The sequence below is a fragment of the Cupressus sempervirens genome, chromosome 5 (genome assembly GCF_028749045.1).
Source record: "Cupressus sempervirens isolate cs-2001-9-10 chromosome 5, ASM2874904v1, whole genome shotgun sequence".
In the NCBI taxonomy this organism is placed as follows: Eukaryota; Viridiplantae; Streptophyta; class Pinopsida; order Cupressales; family Cupressaceae; genus Cupressus; species Cupressus sempervirens.
Window position 1 is genome coordinate 683,081,381 of NC_143122.1, and position 20,167 is coordinate 683,101,547.

General features: G+C 38.3%; 1 protein-coding gene across 2 annotated transcripts in view; it reads right to left on the minus strand.

Moving 5' to 3' along the window:
• Window positions 1-3,164: 3,164 nt before the first annotated feature.
• The window catches only part of LOC149557781 (uncharacterized), a 115,233-nt gene continuing 98,230 nt past the window's right edge, over window positions 3,165-20,167 (minus strand). The window contains exons 11-15 of one of the 2 annotated variants that reach the window (XM_089832279.1): window positions 5,239-5,509; window positions 4,975-5,075; window positions 4,824-4,857; window positions 3,766-4,083; window positions 3,165-3,629 (exon numbers count right to left, since the gene is read on the minus strand). In XM_089832279.1, coding sequence (XP_089688405.1) covers window positions 3,911-4,083; window positions 4,824-4,857; window positions 4,975-5,075; window positions 5,239-5,509 — 579 coding nt within the window. In that variant the 3' untranslated portion in view covers window positions 3,165-3,629; window positions 3,766-3,910. Of the gene's footprint in view, window positions 3,630-3,765; window positions 4,243-4,764; window positions 4,858-4,974; window positions 5,076-5,238; window positions 5,510-20,167 lie in introns of both variants that reach the window. The other variant, XM_089832280.1, reaches the window with a different exon arrangement.

Genomic DNA, 20,167 nt, shown 5'->3' on the forward strand with positions numbered 1-20,167 from the left:
AAAAATACAAAAAAAAAACATAGGAATGCATACATCACATATAGAAATTATCTCATCAATTGCATATAAGAAACCATCATGAAGTAACATGCATACTTCATCAATGCATAGTAGGAATCACTTCATTTGTGCATAAATCATAATCGTATAAGCAATGCACAAGTCATCAAAGAGTCCCAACAAACATTGAATCACCTATACTCGCCCAAAAATGGTCGTGCTTGGGAGCACACATTAAATCACTAATCATTCATCTATTAATTAAAGGTTCTTCGATTATTCAATTAACCACCTTCATTCTTCCATAATAGCCCAACCCCTTTGATCAATTAATCATCCCTCTCAAATTAGTTAAGTAGATAATATTGCTTAGTTAATTAGTCTTTACTAAATAATTAAGTTCAATTTCTAAAGTCCTATTGTTTGAATTTAACTATTTAAAATATCTTTTAAAATCCTCTAAATTAAATTAATATAATTTTATATCACTTTCCAACTAATTTCATTTTGAACCAATTTCCAGCTGATTTCAATAAATTCTATATTAATTCAGAGCTTATCAAAAAAAATCAATTCTCAAAAATAAAAATAAAATGAGGTAACTATAATTTCTAGAACTCAAAAAATATTGCATATACCAAAAAAAAATATTTTGAAATTCTATAATCCTTCATAATAAAAAATTGAATTCTTTTACCAATTTTACATTTTCAAAACTTAATTCGTGAATCCACAATATCTTCCCAATCTTATCTCATCTTCACTTTTTGAGTTCAAATGGGAAATTAAATTCTCGATTTTAGAAGGTTACCCAAATCCATCCTTCCTCCTAGTTATCTTTTAATTTCATCTTGCTTTTCTCGAATCAATCTCAATTGCTCATCAAGTTTCAGAAATCATAAGCCCTCATTTTCTCTTGTTATTTAATCAATCAATTTCATAGTAGACTTCTGCTATCATTTTGTTTTCAAATTACTCTCACATTTCTCGATGTTTTGAGCCAAGGTGCTACCAAAATCACCTATGAGTGCCAATTAGTGATACCTCAACAAAGTACAGAGATGCAAGAAAAGCTAATGAGCATCAGATGGTTTGCATCTAATAAGTTTATTTGTAATTTGATCATCATACTTAATTTATGTTGTTATATAAGGATCTCAGCTATGTTTGGTAGTTTAGATTGAATTCTTTATTACTAATGCTCTTACTCATAGCTGTGCAGAATCCCCTACAACATCTCTGGGATCCTCCACAGAGTCACTCCCATCATTGCCTTCAACTTTGTCCAAAGCCATCACCACAACTGCCATAGTAATCCTAGATGCAAAGGAAGAAGCAAATCAATAAAGGAATGCAAGCCCTTGCAAGCAACAACCACTATCAACAGAGAATTTGCATGTTTAACCTTGACCGCATCATCTTCTCTATCCTCTAATACACCATCACCATCCTCTAAGTTGTCTCCCTTGCCTATGCCAACTACAGGTTTCACACTCATCCACGAGCTTATCTATGCATAGCATTTTTGTGTGATTGCTTCTTGTATGTTCAAGGCTAAAAATTTTATATTTTTTATAAATTTGTTACTTATGGTGTAAGACAATTTTTTACTTTGGGAGAGCCTGTAAATCTATTCGACAATTTCTACATATCTTTTGGTTGGTATCTCCAATACAAGAATTATCATTTAGCCTTGATCCCTAGGGTGGTTCTTCAAGAGAATGATTTCCCCAAGAAATTTTGATAACGTTTTTTATAATAGCACATTGCTCAATGGGAATGAACTGTAAAACAGAGATAATGTTCTTGATTCTCAAAAAGGAACTTACTTTATTCTTTCAAAGGCTTCGGATGGACTATGCAGAATTTTCATATGCTTTTTTATACAAAAATCATGTAACATATCATGTGATTCAATGGTACAAAATTGCCCAAGACCTCTAGTTTGATGTATGAACGACAAATTACATGGTGTCATTTACTTACCTCAATCTTAAACGGAAAGCAGATTTAAAAGAGTCCAAATAGAACAGAGTTTGCCAAATCATTTGGTCTGCCTTCTCAGAACCACAAAAGCTTGCTTAGGTGGACTCCAACCCTGTGAAAACTAGTTGTTGGCACGTCTTAATGATTGTCATCATCACATGATTTGTACAACATCATTGAGCTTTACAAATACATCTTTTTATTGTTCTTACTTTAAAAAGATATCTAAATTTAGGTTTTAGGGACTAGGAAGTTAAATAAAACAAAAAACTGTTGTTTCAGAAGATATTTTTCGGTTATAGAACACAATAGGAAATTAAATAGAATCTAGCTTGAAATATCCACTAAAATTCATAATCCAATTTGGATAGCTGGGAACATAAGAGTAAGAGTTTTCATGGAAGAGTAAGACTGCTTACCTCCTCACATGATGGTGCCCCCTTGTTGCTCCGCAAATGTCAATGCTTTCAGATATTACAAAAGAAGAGTTGTCCAATTTACCCACTTAATGGTAACCAAAAAATCAGTCTAATTTAGAAAACAATGAAATACAAAATGACTAATACCAAACATTTCCAATGACAATACTGAAGATGTTCCTGAATGGATTTGTAATGATCAGAGTGTTGCCAACGTAGAAGAATGGTTTCATAAGAACTTCATTGATCATCAAGTTGGTTTTACACTTGCTGAGCACTTGAAAATGGTCAAGAATGAGAAGAGTAGTCTTAACTCTATTTCCAAAACTATGTCTTAGACTAGTTTTCGTTGAATGAGAACCAAAATTGGCCATTACAAAGAAGACGATTATTATCAATGTTGCTTCCGATTCTGGTTTTTCATTAAATCTCAGTGGGATCAGAATCAAAAACAGATGAGATTCAAGAACCGTGTCTAAGAACACTTTTTCTTCTCATGCATGTTAATTGAAAATACTGGATGGAGATAAACCAACAAAAAGCACAATTAATAATTAAAGCATTTCAATGATTTTATATTTCTAACTACAACACCATTAAATAACAAGACCAGAAATATTATCTCCAACAATCCTATGTAAAACACGTCCAATTGAAAATGCATAATGCAGAGATTTTAGAACATGATCATTCAAGTTTGTCAACTGGAAGTCACTGTAAAATAACTACCAGATCACTTGATAACATCAAGAGAACATATAAGCTAACCAATAGAGTGACTCTTATATTTGAAATGGCACAAGGAAATTTACATAAGGATACTGTTATATCTGTTGTAAGTTATATCTGTTGTAAAAGGACCAAAAAGAGGGCTCTTCAGGGAAGCGAAAAAACTATTTCCTTCAATAAAAACATGTAGGACAATGTGTAACAACCATTATGCATGACAGTGAATCCTCTCACCCACCTCAAGCCAAAAAAAAGGCCAAGAGACTATCATTAGGCTCACCAGTCATATTGTTGAAAATAAAAAGAAAGGATAGCAGAGTCTCTATTCTGGTATTAATTCAACTACTAGGGAACTGAACAATGATTCAAGAGTAAGAAACAAAATCAGAAAATAATTTATTGTAGACTTTCGTGACAAACTGTGAGCCTGGTCAATGCACAAGCATCTGAACTCCACTCAACATAACAAGAATTACAAAATAATTGGCTGCTGATCTGCACAGGCAGAACATAACGATAAGTATTTCTGATAAACATGCACAATATGCAATAAAAAGAAGTAAAATATCTGAAACTTTTTAACAATTCCAAATTGTAAATACAAGAGATTTTGATTTAAGATATTACAGACCTTCACGGCACATGAATATGTTACACGTGTTCTGCACTCTCCAACTCTGTGATTGTAATTTACACCTATAAAACAAAATCTACAATTGCAAAACAAATGATCATTGGAAGCAATATCAAGTAGATATTGCATAAGTAAGCTCCAATCAGTAATCATCATCATCACTATCCTGCTCTTGTATGGCATATTCTCCATCACTGAGATCAGTGCCTCCTGGCTTGCTTTGTGTAGGATCATGTTCACCAATTTCACTGAAAGGAAATTTTCCCAACAACAATTGCAGGTAATTTCTGGGAATGTTATCCTGGAAATCCATGTCTGGTTTGAGTCAAGGAATTTCAATAAAATATCCGCAAAAAAATAGTTCATGTTAGAGCATCAGCAGGTTATAAGTCCAGATTTATTAAAGTGACCAAATAACCATCCAATCAAGCTGGAAGTCTCTGTTACCCTCCTCGAGCATATTTCGTACAATATCTGTTTCAAACAATTATTACTTTTTGGTTATTTCTTGTTAGGCCTTGGTGCCAAACGATAATTACTACAATTCAAACAATATCTGCTTCAACTACAATGCTCTCAACCCCTTCAATGATAATTTACTGCCAAAACTGTTATTGATTAAATCAGACAGATTCTTAGTGATTATATCAGGTGGACTTTATTTACAAGGATAACTGCATCAGTCTTGTTACAAGAAGTTTTCCTGTAGTTTACTTTGTTCTCACTTTCTTGGTACCGTCTTATCAGCAGTATTTTGTAACACCGCTCTTTTTTCAATTTACTAAACATTAAAAAAAAAATTAATATTGTTTTACAGGAATATATGACATCTCACAAAGCTGCTCAAAGAATAAAGATTTATAATTTAAGGGTTGACTAAATGCGTGTCTATTTAATAGTGGCTTACGAAAGCTAAAAAAAAAGAAATTTTAACAGTATTAGCTAAAAGTTACATCATTTTCCTTTAAAAAAGAGGTGCTAATAATATAGACTTACTTTCACTGAATGAACGAACAGATATCTATAACTCCATTACAATGATAGAACAAGGATACATGAATCTCTGTCTGGAGATGCACTTCCAAATATCTGTGTTGAAAGTTGAAACAAATAAATATACTATGTGTAATGCATTGGGTAAATGCTATACAATCACAAACAACTGTTTTGTTCATACTAAGAAGGAAAGCACCATAATCTTCTAACCTCAGGTGGTGCGTAGTCGTAATCATCCATTTCTTCCTCCTCCTCTTCCTCTTCCTCGCCTTCATCATCATCTCCTTCATCTTTCTCATCTTCATCATCCTCTTTAAATATATCAAATATTTTCCACATCTTAGATACTTTATAATTAATATAAATATATATTTATTTAATCCCTCCTAAAATTCGTTCATCTAGATTCTACACTAGCATCTAGCACAAACCATCTTTTGCATAACATTACATTAGTGTGCTGTCAAATTTTACCATGATGAGGATGTCGCTCATTATTTTCTTTGTGAGCAAGATTTGTCACATCTGCAGAGATTGAACTTCTCTCAACATGTTCTAGCCCATCTGAATCACTTTCATGTCTTGTTTCTTCCAAACCTGCCCTCCGTTTGTATCTTTCCAGGATCCTCGACTCGGAGAGAACTAGTGTCCTTGCAGCATCACTTGGAAGTAAGGATAGAAATCTTACACGAACATGCAAGCGCAATCTGTCAAAGGTACTCCGACTAAACCATCCAGTTGATTGCTTCATTGTATACAAATATGTTAGATTTGAACAATAATTGACATAGATACAAGGAAAAATGATCTATTAGTTTTTATAAAATTCAGACAGATTCAGTCAATCATAAGAAAATGAATGAAAAATGAACTACTAAGTTGCATACACAGTGCTCCCTTAAAGAAATAAAGCATATTAAATTTGATACAGCTTTCCAAGATTATAAAAAATGTAATTGAGTGCACATAAAACATAGATGTTGCCACACGCCATCTTATGGCATGGTAGCCAAAAATGGTGCTTGTGAGAGATGAGCACTTACCAAATGTTATACAGGCTTTGGGATTAAGTAGTTTTGAACTTTTGAGTATCTTCGAAAGAAAAAAAACTCAATGCAAAGACAACATACTGATGTTTTGTCTAGTACAAATTATTGCTAAGCTCATATTATTGCATGCTTTTTCCTTCTCATTCAATAATGATAAGAGAATTACCTTTTTCCATTATAGACTTCACTGCTGTTGATAAGTGTTCTGCAACACTTCTCAACATATAACAACAAACCAAATATTCTATCCTCTTGAAAAAGGAAACCTCAAATATTTAACAATATGATAATGTGTGATCAAATAAGGCAACCCCAAGGTTTACACCACAAACTAGAAACTTTGTATTTGATATAATTTAGTTGAATTTGGTATCATATTGCTAGTAACACAAAAAGGAACATGTGTAGATTTTCCTGGACTTAATCAATTATTTTCCTTCAAAGCATGAATAATCTTGCACAAAGCAACTGGAACTTGAACTAGACTAGTTTGAACTTCAAATAAAGATAAAAAGGTAAAATTAGAGAATCCTACGCTACTTCCGATGGACAATGTTTGGATATTAGAATTCCTTAAACCAAGTTTTGCTTCCTATTGATGTGAATTTTGTTCCACTTCAACATACCAAATTTCCAACTCTCTCTTGAATGAGGATGCTCATATGCTAAAAATGTAAATGAATCGTGTGATCAAATGAGAAAACCCCAAGGTTCTTTATTATCGTGGACTTTCACTTAGTTATAATAATGTGATATGTTGGTTATCACAAAGGGACTTACGCTATTTATTCAATGGATATCAACTTGACTTTAACTTCAACTACTTCCAATCAAATAAGTTGCAAAGAAAAGAGTTAAGAAATTCTAACTCTAAGAATGTAAGACAATGTTGATGATAGGGTGAGTTTCTAGCCAATCCTTGCTTCTCCATGATGACTAGGAATAGGAGAGTGCTAGCCTCTAAGGATGCAGGATGATTTTCACATTGTCAATATTCATCCAAATACCCTATGAAGGTGCAATCTAAATGAACATCTCTAATCGAAGTTAAACACTTGCACTCCAGGCCCAAATCTAACCATGCACAGTTACTTACGATCATTAAGTACCAAAAGGTACAGACACTAGCTCCACCACTATCACCTGATGGAATTATAAAGTTTCACAGGTATTTGTCATTGTTATCAAAGCTATGTAGTCGAGATTGTTGAAAATAATAACCTTCTGAACAAAAGCATTTATAATGGAGGATAATGCATATATAGTAGAATTGGTTAAGACATCAACCATATAGTTTAATATGAAGACTTGCAATCCTATCAACACACAAATGAAGTCATGATATTGGTAAAAATCAGTTCACATATATAAAGAAGAGTAGAACATTGCTCGAATATTGAAAAGAATATGGCATGTGTGGTGTTATCAAATTATGGCCATGTTACATAATAGGAAGCAACAATGGTCTTGACTATCAGGAAGAGAGAATACCACTACGTTTATAGAATATGAGTCATATATCAAATAATACACACAGTTCATATTAGAAAGTCTTCGGTGACAATATTAAAATAGATGGAAGATATTAATTGGTATTGAGAAAATAATATAAATATATACCGAAAGGTCCCATAAATCATAGTCAAGGAGCCCAATCTCTATTTAGTGTCAAGATAAGAAATTGATAAAGAATTGTCTTTGATAAAAGGATATTGATGAGCATGATAAAAGACAGAATCAGACGAGTTAAGTAAGCATATTGACTGTACAGAACTATGTACACAAAGAGCCTGATAAGTCAATAAAAGACAATGATGGAAGTGAAGTACTGAACAGAGATCTGCACTAAGTAAGATGGAGCCCAAATGAAAGATAGGGTTCAGACTAAGCACAACAACCATTCTTTGAGTACGTAGAAGGAGAAGTTTGAGTCAGCATTAGTAGCATAAATATTTAAAGACATCAATCATAGTTTTGAATGTATCTGCATAAGTAATTAACACAGGAGCAAGTTTGTGTTGATGCGAGTTTTGTATCACTTACATAACATATTAGCAATTGAACATTTGATACGGAGTATCAAACATATAATTCCTCTCTTGAAAAGTTATTACTCATGAAGACATAAGCAATAGCTCCAATGTTCCTTACACCGTTGGATACTCACTCAGTTTTATCGATGTGATTCGCTGATAATCACGTAGGCGGCCTTACGTAAATTGTTGAGGATGACTTGGACTTTGATGGGATGAAGGTAATGGTGGCTCGGTTTGTGAAATGTGCGGAGGCAGATAATGTTGATGGTGGCGATGATGGAGGATGTGTCTGCCAATGGTGATGTTGATGGTAAAGTGATGGTGGTGGAACGTGAGTGGATGTGTTCTGATATTTGACTAACTTCCCTAACTTCCTTCTCTCTAAACTTCAACTAACCAGCGACTCACTATTCTACTCCTACTCCTATGAATGGAAGGTTAGCAAATGGACGGGGATCGAACCTAATGAGAGCTGACCAACGGCCTCACTTCCACAGGTGCAATGATTCGAAGGAATAATAAACTAGCTTACCACACAAAGCTTCCCAACCAGCTGCTAGGATGCTAGTGGCCTAGTATTGATCCCTATCAAACATTTACCAATGCTACCATACAACTATCCATCTACTTTAACTTCATTTAAACAACTTCAAATGCAATTTGCTTCAACAACTTGAAAGAAATCTAACTATGTGGAAGTAGAAAACATGCAATAACACCCAATGTTCTTAATCCAATCGCAACAATGAAAAAGGGAGCAATTTTGGTATTATCTTCGCAACAATTTCTCCAACACTTTACAAATGAGAGCAAATGGCCTTTTATAGGGGCCAGAAATACAACGGACGGTAGAGATCAAAAGAAGATCAACGATCCAGATTGGATCCTCAAAACCCTAATTAGGGTTGTGTTGTGAGGTTTTCACACATCGCCCCAAAATCTTGGGGACCCCCTTTTTAATCGCCTTTAGGGCCAGTGGAGAAGGTTAGATGTATTTTTCACCCGGTTTCAACTTGATTTTCCAGAGCTATCAGTTCTATCCTTAGGCCGAATAAGTTCAAAATTGATTTCAACTTGGCAGGATAAGATTGTGAATTTTGTACTTAGACGATTTCTTTTGAAAATTTGGATTTAATTGTAAATTTGAATGATTTTCAAATAAGGAAATTTTTCGTTAGACTTAGGTTCTTGGAAAATCTTTTTTTTTTTTGGTGAAATAGAATTTAATTTTGTAAGATGAAGTTAAATTGCAAAATCGATTTTTACTCTAGAGGCAATTTTATTTTTTGTCATAAAATTTTAATTATTTAGCAAAATCGATTTAGAGGAAAATTGCAAAAATTGGCTTTAATAGATTAAATTTGCCTTGAAAGCTTTTGGTATTTAATGAAATTGGTAAATTAATATTAAGAAATGGCTTTTGGTTAGCCAAAATTCAACTTCAAGGATGTATTAATTAGCAAACCCTCATTAAATAGAAATTTTTAGCATCCCCAAGGCACCATTCAATTTCGTTTTGCAATTTGTGGTTAATTAGTAAATTAAAAGTGCAATTTTCATTTTAGAAAATTAAAATTTTGGCAAAGTATTTAAAGTGGACCACTAACTTAGCTTTAATTTTGGTTTTTTTTTCCTCTATAGGACCAAGTCGGCCAGCCTAGGAGGAAGGTGAAAGCTGCTATAAAGGGAGTCCCCTCCCATTTCATTTTCATCAATTCATTTGCTCCTCATGCTTGGGCGAATTTGAAGCAAGGGCAGATTTCCAGACTTGGGCGAAATTGGTGGAAGGCAGTTTTTTGGCGATTTTTGGGCAATTTCTCCATTGCCATTGTTGGGCGATTTGTCTAAGGGCCAAATTTTTTGCGGTTTTTGGGAATTTTTGCTCCACTTTGTGGGCTGCGATTTGTGCCCTAGGTGGCAGATTTTACAGATTTTGCTCCTTCTTTGCTTGGGCGAATTTTGTGGAAGGGCAGATTTTTTTTTCATGCTTAACCGAATTTTGTGGGAGCCGAATTTTGTGGGGGCCGAAATTTGTGGAAGACAAAATTCTGATTTTCTAGAGGGGCTGCAATTTTTTATATCAGATTTGGGCAATTTTGTTGGGAGAAGAGATACATATGAAAGTTTGATTTTTGCATAGAAGGCAAGTGTTGGATAAGCTTAGAGGCTTTGTTTTCTAATTTGCAAAGGGATTTGTAATTCTTTGATGTCATATCCCGGGTTCCGAAAAGTTGCTGTAAGATTATTAGTTAAGGTGAAAGTCATCATCTAGAGTTGCAAGGAGTGCTTAAGCTGACATCCATTCTTTCGCTCTTTTCTAAGAATTGCACTACTTGGTTCTTCTTGCCTTTTGGTCCACCACTCTACCATCCCGTAATAGGGCGACGAGCATGGAGGATGATAGTGCAAGTAAGAATCCCAAGCGGGCAAACGCTAAGAAAGACAAAGAGGATATGACGCCCAAAACTTCCTTCTTCTCGAAAATGAAGAAAATAACCGATACTAATATCGCTACAGTGGACATGATACGGATGAGGGACAAACTAAAGGAAGGACAATCCCCCTTGGCAAAGAGGATATACAAGAGCGGAATTGTACATGCAGCAGCTTTTCCTCCTACTTTGCCTTGTCCGGAATTGATTATGGAGTGTGCATCCAGATTTGATCTAGACAGTAAATCCATCATTTTTGGCGAAGGGAAGAGAGTGTTGGCCAACATTGGCGAACAAGCAATTGAAGAGACATTTAATATTCCTCAGAGCAAGGGCATGACAATTGTAATGGTGGATCAGGCAGCCAAATCATTTCAAGGTAACCAAGAGGCCTACTTCTCACATCTAAAGCGGAATTGGATACACGAAGGAAGGAAAGGAGTTAACAAATCAACGAGGCTTACAGTGGCAGATTTCAAGCCGGAATATGGCGATCTCATTGTTCTTCTCAGCCGGATCGTGGGCCTAGCTCAAGCTATGCAATTCGAAAACTGGATGTACTTCTTCATTGATGAAATTGAAAAGGGAAAAGGAAAATTTGATTGGGCTAGGATCATAAGTGAAAATTTAGAGTTGCAACTTAGAACAGTTCAAAACCAAAAGCAATTCTACATGGGATCCTATCTGTTTTACTTAATTGCTAGATTGTATGAGAGTCCGGGACTTAGGGCCTTAGGAGAGATTGGTAATGGGCCGGGGCAATATTTGGTGCATGAATGCTATCCGCAGCTTCATTTGCACAATAACAAGGATTACAAGATGTTTTGTGATGCATTCGCCATGAAGACAGTAAGGGTATTACAAGGGGCGCCTGCTAAGAGACTTTCATCGGAAGCAGAAGCAAGGATTAAGAAGTTTGGGAGTTGGTTCATCCAATTCCCGCAATTCACATACATTAGAGTGGCAGGAAGTACAGTTTGTCCCAAGAGGCTTCCAAGATACCCGCCCGACAAGGTAGTTTTGATGGAATTGGCTAGGCAGCTTGAGCACTATGATAGAGTAATGAGGAATGAGGGGAAAACAGGCGTTTCCTTCTCAATTATAATTGGCAATGATAGTTGCCCAAATCGGGCCGCCTTTGAGGCTGCGGAAAAGGAATTGGAGTGGTATCATCTAGGATGGTACAGAGCAAGGCAAGGATTCGACCCTGTTGGTCTTATCAAGGCATCTCATGGAAGCGAATTTAAGCATGTTCCCACTATAGAGGACTTTTGGGCCAATGCAAAGGATGATTTTCATGTGAGAAAGCTAGCTTTCTCGAGATTGTCGGTGAACATGATGAGAGATATCAGATGGAGAGGCCTTGATATTCCCGATCAATTGGAGGATGATCGTAGTGTGTTGAGAGAAGACTATGAGACAGTAGTTGGAACAGAGTTGAATCCAGTGGATTGGGACGATCATCAGGATCCTTCCTTGGAGGCAGTCACAAGGACAGTAGATTTGCATACCGAGTCGTGGTATAATGCCAAGTTGAGAAAGCTACAAAGACAAAAGGTTCTCCTTACTTATGAGATGATGAAACCGAAGGAAGGTCTAGTAGAATCAATCGGACAGAAGGGTGAAGGAAGTGGCCGGCAATCGGAGACAGTTAGAAATAGCAAGAAGAGGGCTTTGGAGGTAGAGAAAAGCCAAGAACGTTCGGAACCTCCAGCCAAGAGACAGCGGGCAGTGCCGGCAAGGGAGAGTATAACTAAGGCTAGAAGCCAAGAGGTCAATTCGAGTGATAAAGGGGCCGCAGTGGAGGTGAGCTCTGATTCGGAATCAAGTGGCTACAGTGAAAGTACGGAGTACTCCCCTCTCTCGGAGAACCAGCAAGGAAATATGGCAGAAACTAGTAAAGAAGAAGATGGGCCAATTGATATTGAAGAGATAAGTCAGGCGTCTAAGGCCGTTGGTGATGCTTTGTTGGTCGAACCGAATCCGGATTTGGGGAGATGCACTGCACCACTATGGTTAAGGCAAATGCTTATGCCGAGAGGCGAGGTGGTAATGGCTCACACAGTTGATGATATCCAAGGACTAATAGAAAAGGATGATAGCGAGAACCAAAAACAGATGGCAAATACGGTGGCAAGGGTAATCAGAAGCGACAGTGATGGTCACCGAAGGGTTCAGATTGCTATACCAACAGTCAATAAGGCAGCGGATGAGATTGCAGCCCAGGAGTACGAAATAGTAGAACATAATTTGGGAAGAAATACAGATGATATGGAATGTGAGGAGGTTCAGGAAGGCATAGCATCAATCAGAGAAAGATTGAGGAAGGCAAACGAAAGGATAGTAAAGTTGGAGGCCGAAAACAAATATTGGAGAGATTGCCAGCCAATCCAACAGCTGCATCAGGCAGCCCTTCCTCAAGACAGCGGGAGCAATTCAGAAGAGGTATCAGCTCAGTTACATGAAGTAAGGGGTTGGATCTATGATACAATCCAAGATGGGCGAAATTTCTTGCCCTCCTTCATCTCAACATTCCAGTCATTGGTGACTGTTAGAAACAAATTCAAATTATTTGAAGAGGAATGGAAGAATTTTCTTCCCACCAAGGATTTGGTTATTCCTAGGCTGCAGGCGTTCATTAGGCTACTGGAGGCATATTTGGAAAGAGCCCGGTTGGTTGATGAGAGAGGATTGAGCATAGTTGAATCTTGGTATGTCGCATTGACTACCAGATTCAGAACACTTGAAGAAATTCATGATGAGATTGCACAACACGGCCCAAGCGTCGACACTTCCATTTCGACCATGATGAGCGACGTTGGGGTGGCGCTTGATTTTGAGGGTATTAGAGAGGAGGATGTCAGTGAGACAGGATTTGAATCGAGATTGGATGAGTTAGGAAAGGCTGCCGTCAAAAGGAAACATCTGAACACCCTTTCCTCACTCAATGCTTTTATTGGGTTTGCAAAGGAATATGAGAAGGATCACGAAAGGATACTACAAGCAGCAAACAGCGTGGCAAAGTCAGCAGAACTCCGAGCGAAGCACACACCTTGTCCTCCTATGGAAGAAGTTAACGAAAGGCTAGCTAAGTTCATTGCCTTAGCTAAAAGAACAAAAGAAAAAGGAAGAATTATATTAGAAGATCATCTTATGTTAGCCCAAGTGGCAACTTTCTCTTTCTTCTAGAATAGGACAAGTGTTTGTTTCTGATTGGCCACCATTTTGGTGCCTTCTCATTGGTTGCCACTTTTGCACTTTTTTCATTGGTCCATTGATGAGGTGGCATCTTCTCATTGGCCGATGGGGTGGCAACCCTAATTAGGGTTTTTGGATCCAATCTGGATCGTCGATCTTGTTTTGATCTCTACCGTCCATTGTATTTTGGACCTCTATATAAGGCCATTGGCTCTCATTTGTAAAGGGGAGGGGTTGGAGAAATTGTTGCGAAAATAATACCAAAGTGCTCTCTTTTTCATTTCATGTTGACTAAGAACATTGGGTGTTATTGCATGTTTTCTACTTCCACATAGTTAAATTCTCTTTTCAAGATGAAGCAATTTCATTTCAAGTTGTTAAGAGTAAGAGTAAAATAAAATGGATTGTTGCATGGTAGCTTTGGTAGATGTTTGATAGGGGTCAACACTAGGCCACTAGCATCCTAGCGGCTGGTTGGGAGGCTTTGTGTGGTGATCTAGTTTACTTTCCTTTGAAGCGTTGCATCTATGGAGGTAGGGCCGCTGGTTAGCCTTCATTAGATTCGATCCCCGTCCATCTGCTAACCTTCCATTCTTAGGAGTAGGAGTAGTTGAGCAGCCAAATTTCATGCTTAGAAGAGGTTAGAGAAGTAAACCAAAATATCGGCATTCTCACCTTCCATCGCCATTCACCCTACATTGCCATCATCGCGCCATCAACATCATCTAGCATTCACACCGAACCACCATCTCCATTTTCTCACCAAGATCCAAATTTTTCTCAAACAAGAAAACGTAAGGCCGCCTACGTGATTACCAGCAAATCACATTGATAAAACTGAGCGAGTATCCAACGGTGTAAGGAACATTGGAGTTATACTCATGTCCCATGAGAGATAACTTTTCAAGAGAGGAATTGTGTATTTGATATTCTGTATCAAGCATCCAATTACTAATATGTTATGTAGTGACACAAAACTCACATCAACAGGTTGCCACCCCATCGGCCAATGAGAAGCTGCCACCTCATCAATGGACCAATGAAAAAAGTGTCAAAAGTGGCAACTAATGAGAAGGCACCAAAATGGTGGCCAATCAGAAATAGACACTTGTCCTATTCTAGAAGAAAGGGAAATTGCCACTTTGGCTTACATCAAATGATCTTCTAATATAAATCTTCCCTTTTCCTTCATCTTCTTAGCTAAGACAATGAACTTAGCTAGCCTTTCGTTAACTTCTTCCATAGGAGGACAAGGTGTGTGCTTCGCCTTGAGTTCCGCTGACTTCGCCACGTTGTTCGCTACTTGTAGTATCTTTTCGTGATCCTTCTCATATTCCTTTGCAAATCCAATAAAAGCGCTAAGAGAGGAAAGGGTGCCCAAATGTTTTTTCTTAATAGCAACCTTTCCTAACTCATCTACTCTTGATCCAAAATCTGTCTCATTGATATCTTCTTCTCTAATATCCTCAAAATCAAGTGCCACCCCAACGTCGCTCATCATGGTTGAAATAGAAGTGTCGACGCTTGGACTGTGTCGTGCAATCTCATTATGTATCTCTTCAAGTGTTCTAAATCTGGTAGTCAATGCAACAAACCAAGATTCAACTATACTCAATCCTCTCTCATCAACCAATCTGGCCCTTTGCAAATATGCCTCTGGTAGCCCAATGAACGCTTGTAGCCTAGGAATAGTCAAATCTTTGATGGGAAGGAAACCTTTCCACTCTTCTTCGAATAACCTGAATTTGTCTCTAATGGCCATTAATGACTGGAATGTCGAGATGAAGGCAAGAAATTTCGCCCATCTTGGATTGTATCATGGATCCAATCCCTGACTTCATGTAGCTGAGCTGATATCTCTCCTGAATTGCTCCAACTGTCTTGAGGAAGGGCTACCTGGTGCAGCTGTTGGATGGGCTGGCTATCTCTCCAATATTTGTTCTCAGCCTCCAACTTTACTATCCTTTCGTTTGCCTCCTTAACCTTTCTCTGATTGATGTTATACCTTCCTGGATCTCCTCACACTCCATATCATCTGTATTCCTTCCCAAGTTATGTTCTACTATCTCGTATTCTTGGGCCACAATCTCATTCACTGCCTTGTTGACTATTGGAATAGCAATCTGAACCTTTCGGTGATCATCATTATCGCTCTTGATTACCCTTGCCACTGTTTTTGCCATTTGTTTTTGGTTCCCGCTATCACCCTTTTCCATTAACCCTTGGATGTCTTCAGCTGTATGGGCCGTTACCACCACACCTCTTGGCATAAGCATTTGTCTTAACCATAGTGGTGCAGTGCATCTCCCCAAATCTAGATTTGGTTCGACTAACAAAGCATCACCAACGGCTTCGGGTTCCTGACTTATTGCCTCGATGTCGATTGGTCCATCTTCTTCTCTACTAGTTTCTTCCATATCATTTCCTTGCTGGTTCTTCGAGAGAGGGGAGTATTCGGTGCTTTCACTATAGCCACTTGATTCCGAATCAGAGCTCAACTCCACCGCGGCCCCTTTATCATTTGAATTGACCTCTTGGCTTCTAGCCTCAACTATACTCTCTCTTCATGGCGCTGCATGCTGTCTCTTGGCTGGAGGCTCTGGATGTTCTTTGCCCTTCTCTACCTCCAAAACTTTCTTCTTGCTATTTCTAATTATTTCCTGTTGCCGACTATTTCCTTCATTCCTTTGTCGGACTGATTCTGCTCGTCTCTCTTTTGGTTTCATCATCTCATAGGTAAGGGGAATCCTTTGTCTTTGTAGCTTCCTTAGTCCTTCATTATACCACGACTCGATATGTAAATCCACTACCCTTGTGATCGCTTCCAAGGAAGGATCTTGATGGTCATCTTAATCCACTGGATTCAATTCTGTTCCTTCTACTGTATCATAGTCTTCTCTCAACATATTTCCATCATCCTCCAGTTGATCCGGAATATCGAAGCCTCTCCATCTAATAGCCCTCATCATGTTCACCGTCAACCTTGAGAACGCTAGCTTTCTCACATGAAAGTCATCTTTGGCGTTGGCCCAAAAGTCTTCTATGGTGGGAACATGCCCAAATTGTTACAAATGTAAATGGCGAAAAATTTGAATGAATTAATCAGAGATCAAACTGATCTATATATACAAAGAGGAGAGTCGAATAGAATAGAAACATTCTATTCTAGACTATACTAAATATTAGAAACATTCTAATATTTACAGAGATATAATAAGATACAATAGTGAGCATTAAAAGGAAACATGAAGGTTATTTTAATACCCCCCCCTTAATGCTCAATCTATTTACTACACCAATAGATCCCCTGAATTTAACAAACTTGTCAGGACCAAGGGGTTTAGTGAAAATATCTGTTGATTGCTCTGAGGTAGGAACATAGCGTAACTGAATAGATCCATCTTCTACTAATTGTCGGATGTAATGGCAATGAAGCTCGATGTGCTTGGTTCGTTCATGAAACACTGGGTTCTTGGCAAGTTTGAGTACGCCCTGATTGTCTGAAAACAAAGAAGTCGGACCTACTTGAGGAATATGCATATCTGCAAGCATCTGCCAGAGCCAAACTGCTTCACAAGCTGCCTTGACAGCTCCTCTATATTCTACTTCTGTAGAGGAGAGTGCATGTGCCTGTTGCTTCTTACTGGTCCAAGTAACTGCTGCAAATCCGATACTAAACACATAGCCAGAAGTAGATTTCCTATCATCAACTGAGTCGGCCCAATCGGAATCAGTGAATCCACTGAGCTGAGGAGTAGTACTCCTTGTGTAAAGAAGACCATAATCTGAAGTACCATGTACATAGCGTAACACACGTTTCGCTGCAATCCAATGATCAGTCTTGGGGTTTGTCATGAACCGTGAGATGTAGCTGACTGCAAAACTGAGATCAGGTCTAGTAGTAGTAAGGTAGATGAGACTACCTACTAGCTGCCTGAAGAGTGTTTCATCTACAGGAGGAGAAACAGATTGTGCGGACAATTTCAGACCAGTCTCCATAGGAGTGGAGGCAGATTTGCAATCCTGCATTCGAAACCTATCAAGCAAACTTCTGGCATACTTGGACTGAGACAAAAAAATGCTGTTGTCAGTCTGCCAAACCTCAATACCTAAACAATAATGAAGCAATCCGAGATCTGTCATATCAAAAGTTCTGCATAGATCCTGTTTGATTTCTGAAGTCAAATGTTCTGAATTTCCAGTAATGATCAAATCATCCACATAGACAACAAGAAAAAGAATATCATTACCAGAGTGTTTAATATACAGATTACTGTCTGACAGACTACGCTGAAATCCTTGAGTAACCAAGTAATGATCAATCTTTATGTACCAAGCCCTAGGGGCCTGTTTAAGACCATAGAGGGCCTTCTGGAGTCTACATACTTTGTGTTTTGAACCAGCAACCTTAAAACCTGGGGGCTGCGTCATGTAGACTTCTTCCTGTAATTCACCATTGAGAAAGGCGCTCTTCACATCCATCTGATGAACTTTCCAACCATACTGAGCTGCAATTGCAAGAAGAATGCGAATAGTGCTCATTTTGGCTGTCGGTGCAAATGTCTCCTCATAATCAATGCCTTTGCGCTGGGTGAATCCTCGAGCAACAAGTCTAGCTTTGTATTTGTCCAAGGTACCATCTGCATGGTACTTGACCTTATAGACCCATTTACAGCTAATGGGTTTCTTCCCAGGAGGAAGATCTGAAAGAACCCAAGTGTGGTTCTTTTGAAGACTCTGAAGCTCAGAATCCATTGCTTGTTCCCATTCTGGAATTCCTTTGGCCTCTGCATATATCTGGGGCTCAGGGATATTGTGGATGTTGGCCATAAGAGCTATATTAACTGTGTTGTGCTGAAGACTCTTATTTCTGGAGGTTCTACCCTCAATGAGTTCATCAGGACGAAGATCACTAAGCGTTTGAGCCCACCATTTTGGCTAAAGAGTCAAGGAGCTAATATCAGATGTTGTCGGAATAGCTGGAGGAGAAGCAGGAGCAGGAGTTGTATTATCTGGAAGTGACTGAGGTGGTGTATCAGTAGCATCAGATGACTCATATAAAATAGAAGAACCTAAGTCAGAGATTGTTGAAGACTGAATCTCGGAATGTGGTGGGGAGTCAGAGAGCGGAAATGGTCCAAATTCCTCATCAAACACAACATCACGACTGAAGATTAAACGATCAGTATTTACATCAATCAGTCTGTAGGCCTTATGTGTGTGACTGTATCCTGTAAACATAAGTTTCTGGCTTTTGGAATCCAACTTAGTGCGTTTGGCATCAGGAATCCATACATATGCCAGAGAGCCAAAAACTTTCAAATGGTTGATCCTAGGTTTGCGACCAGACCAGGCTTCCTCAGGAGTCTTATGATTAACTGCAAGGGTGGGTGACCGGTTAAGAAGGTAGACAGCTGTGGATACTGCTTCTGCCCAATATTTTCTGGGAACATTTCTATGTTCTAGCATAGCCCTAGCCATTTCTGTGATGGTACGGTTTCGACGCTCTACAACACCATTTTGCTGAGGGGTGTGAGGTGTGGTGAACTGACGTCTAATGCCATGAGTAGTACAGAAGGCAGAGAAAGCAGAAGAACAGAATTCCCCCCCATTATCAGTCCTAAGAGTACGGATGGAGGAACTAGACTCTTTTTCTACTAGAGCTTTAAACTGCTGAAATACAAGAAAGGCATCTGATTTTTGCTTAAGAAAATATACCCACATTTTGCGACTGAAATCATCCACAAAGAGTAAAAAATACCTGTTCTCAGTAATAGAAGGAGTATTCATAGGACCACATACATCAGCATGGACTAGCTGGAGTACTCTGTATGCCCGCCATGTTTCACCATTCTTAAATGGTGTCCTATGTTGCTTCCCTACTTGGCAAGCTCCGCAAACGCAATGGTTCTGGGTCTGAATATTAGGTAGGCCATGGACTAAATTATCTCGAGCAAGTTGTGCTAGATATTGAATGTTTAGATGACCGTATCGTTGATGCCAGAGACTGCTGAGAGCGGATGATTCGGCGATGAAGGCATGCTTAAGGGAATTGCCTGAATCTACAAGCCTATAAATACCATGATCCTCAAGACCGGAAGCAAGGGTAGTGCGAGAAGCACGATCAATAATCGAACACTTATTTCCACTGAAAACGACATCCAACTGAGGAGAGTGCTTTATAATCTGACTAACAGACAGAAGATAATGTTTCATGCCAGGAACATAACATACATTGAGACACATGAGTTTTCTTCCTCCAGTCTGAATCTGAACATTGCCCTTGTCGACAATATTGTATTCTTCACCGCCTCCAAAGATTACTGAGTCAGAATAGGGAGTGAATTCAACAAACCAATCACGCCTATGAGTGAAATGTCGGGAGGCACCAGAATCGATGTACCAGGCAGAAGATTTCACATGATTTGCAGGTATGCTAGCCATAAAGGCATGGTAGATAGATTCTTTCTGCTCTGAGTGTTGGGTAGCATTGGCGTACTGTTTAATTGAGTCCGACTTCTGATGCTGTTGATACAAATGCTTATAATATGTGAATATTTCAAATGGCACAAACTTCGAGGTGAGAAAATGAAAGACCCAGAAAAATTGGAGTACCCAGAAAAGAGCTCAAAAAACCCAAAAATAAAGTGTTGTCGGAATTCGGATCCGCTGGCTCGAAAATTGAGGC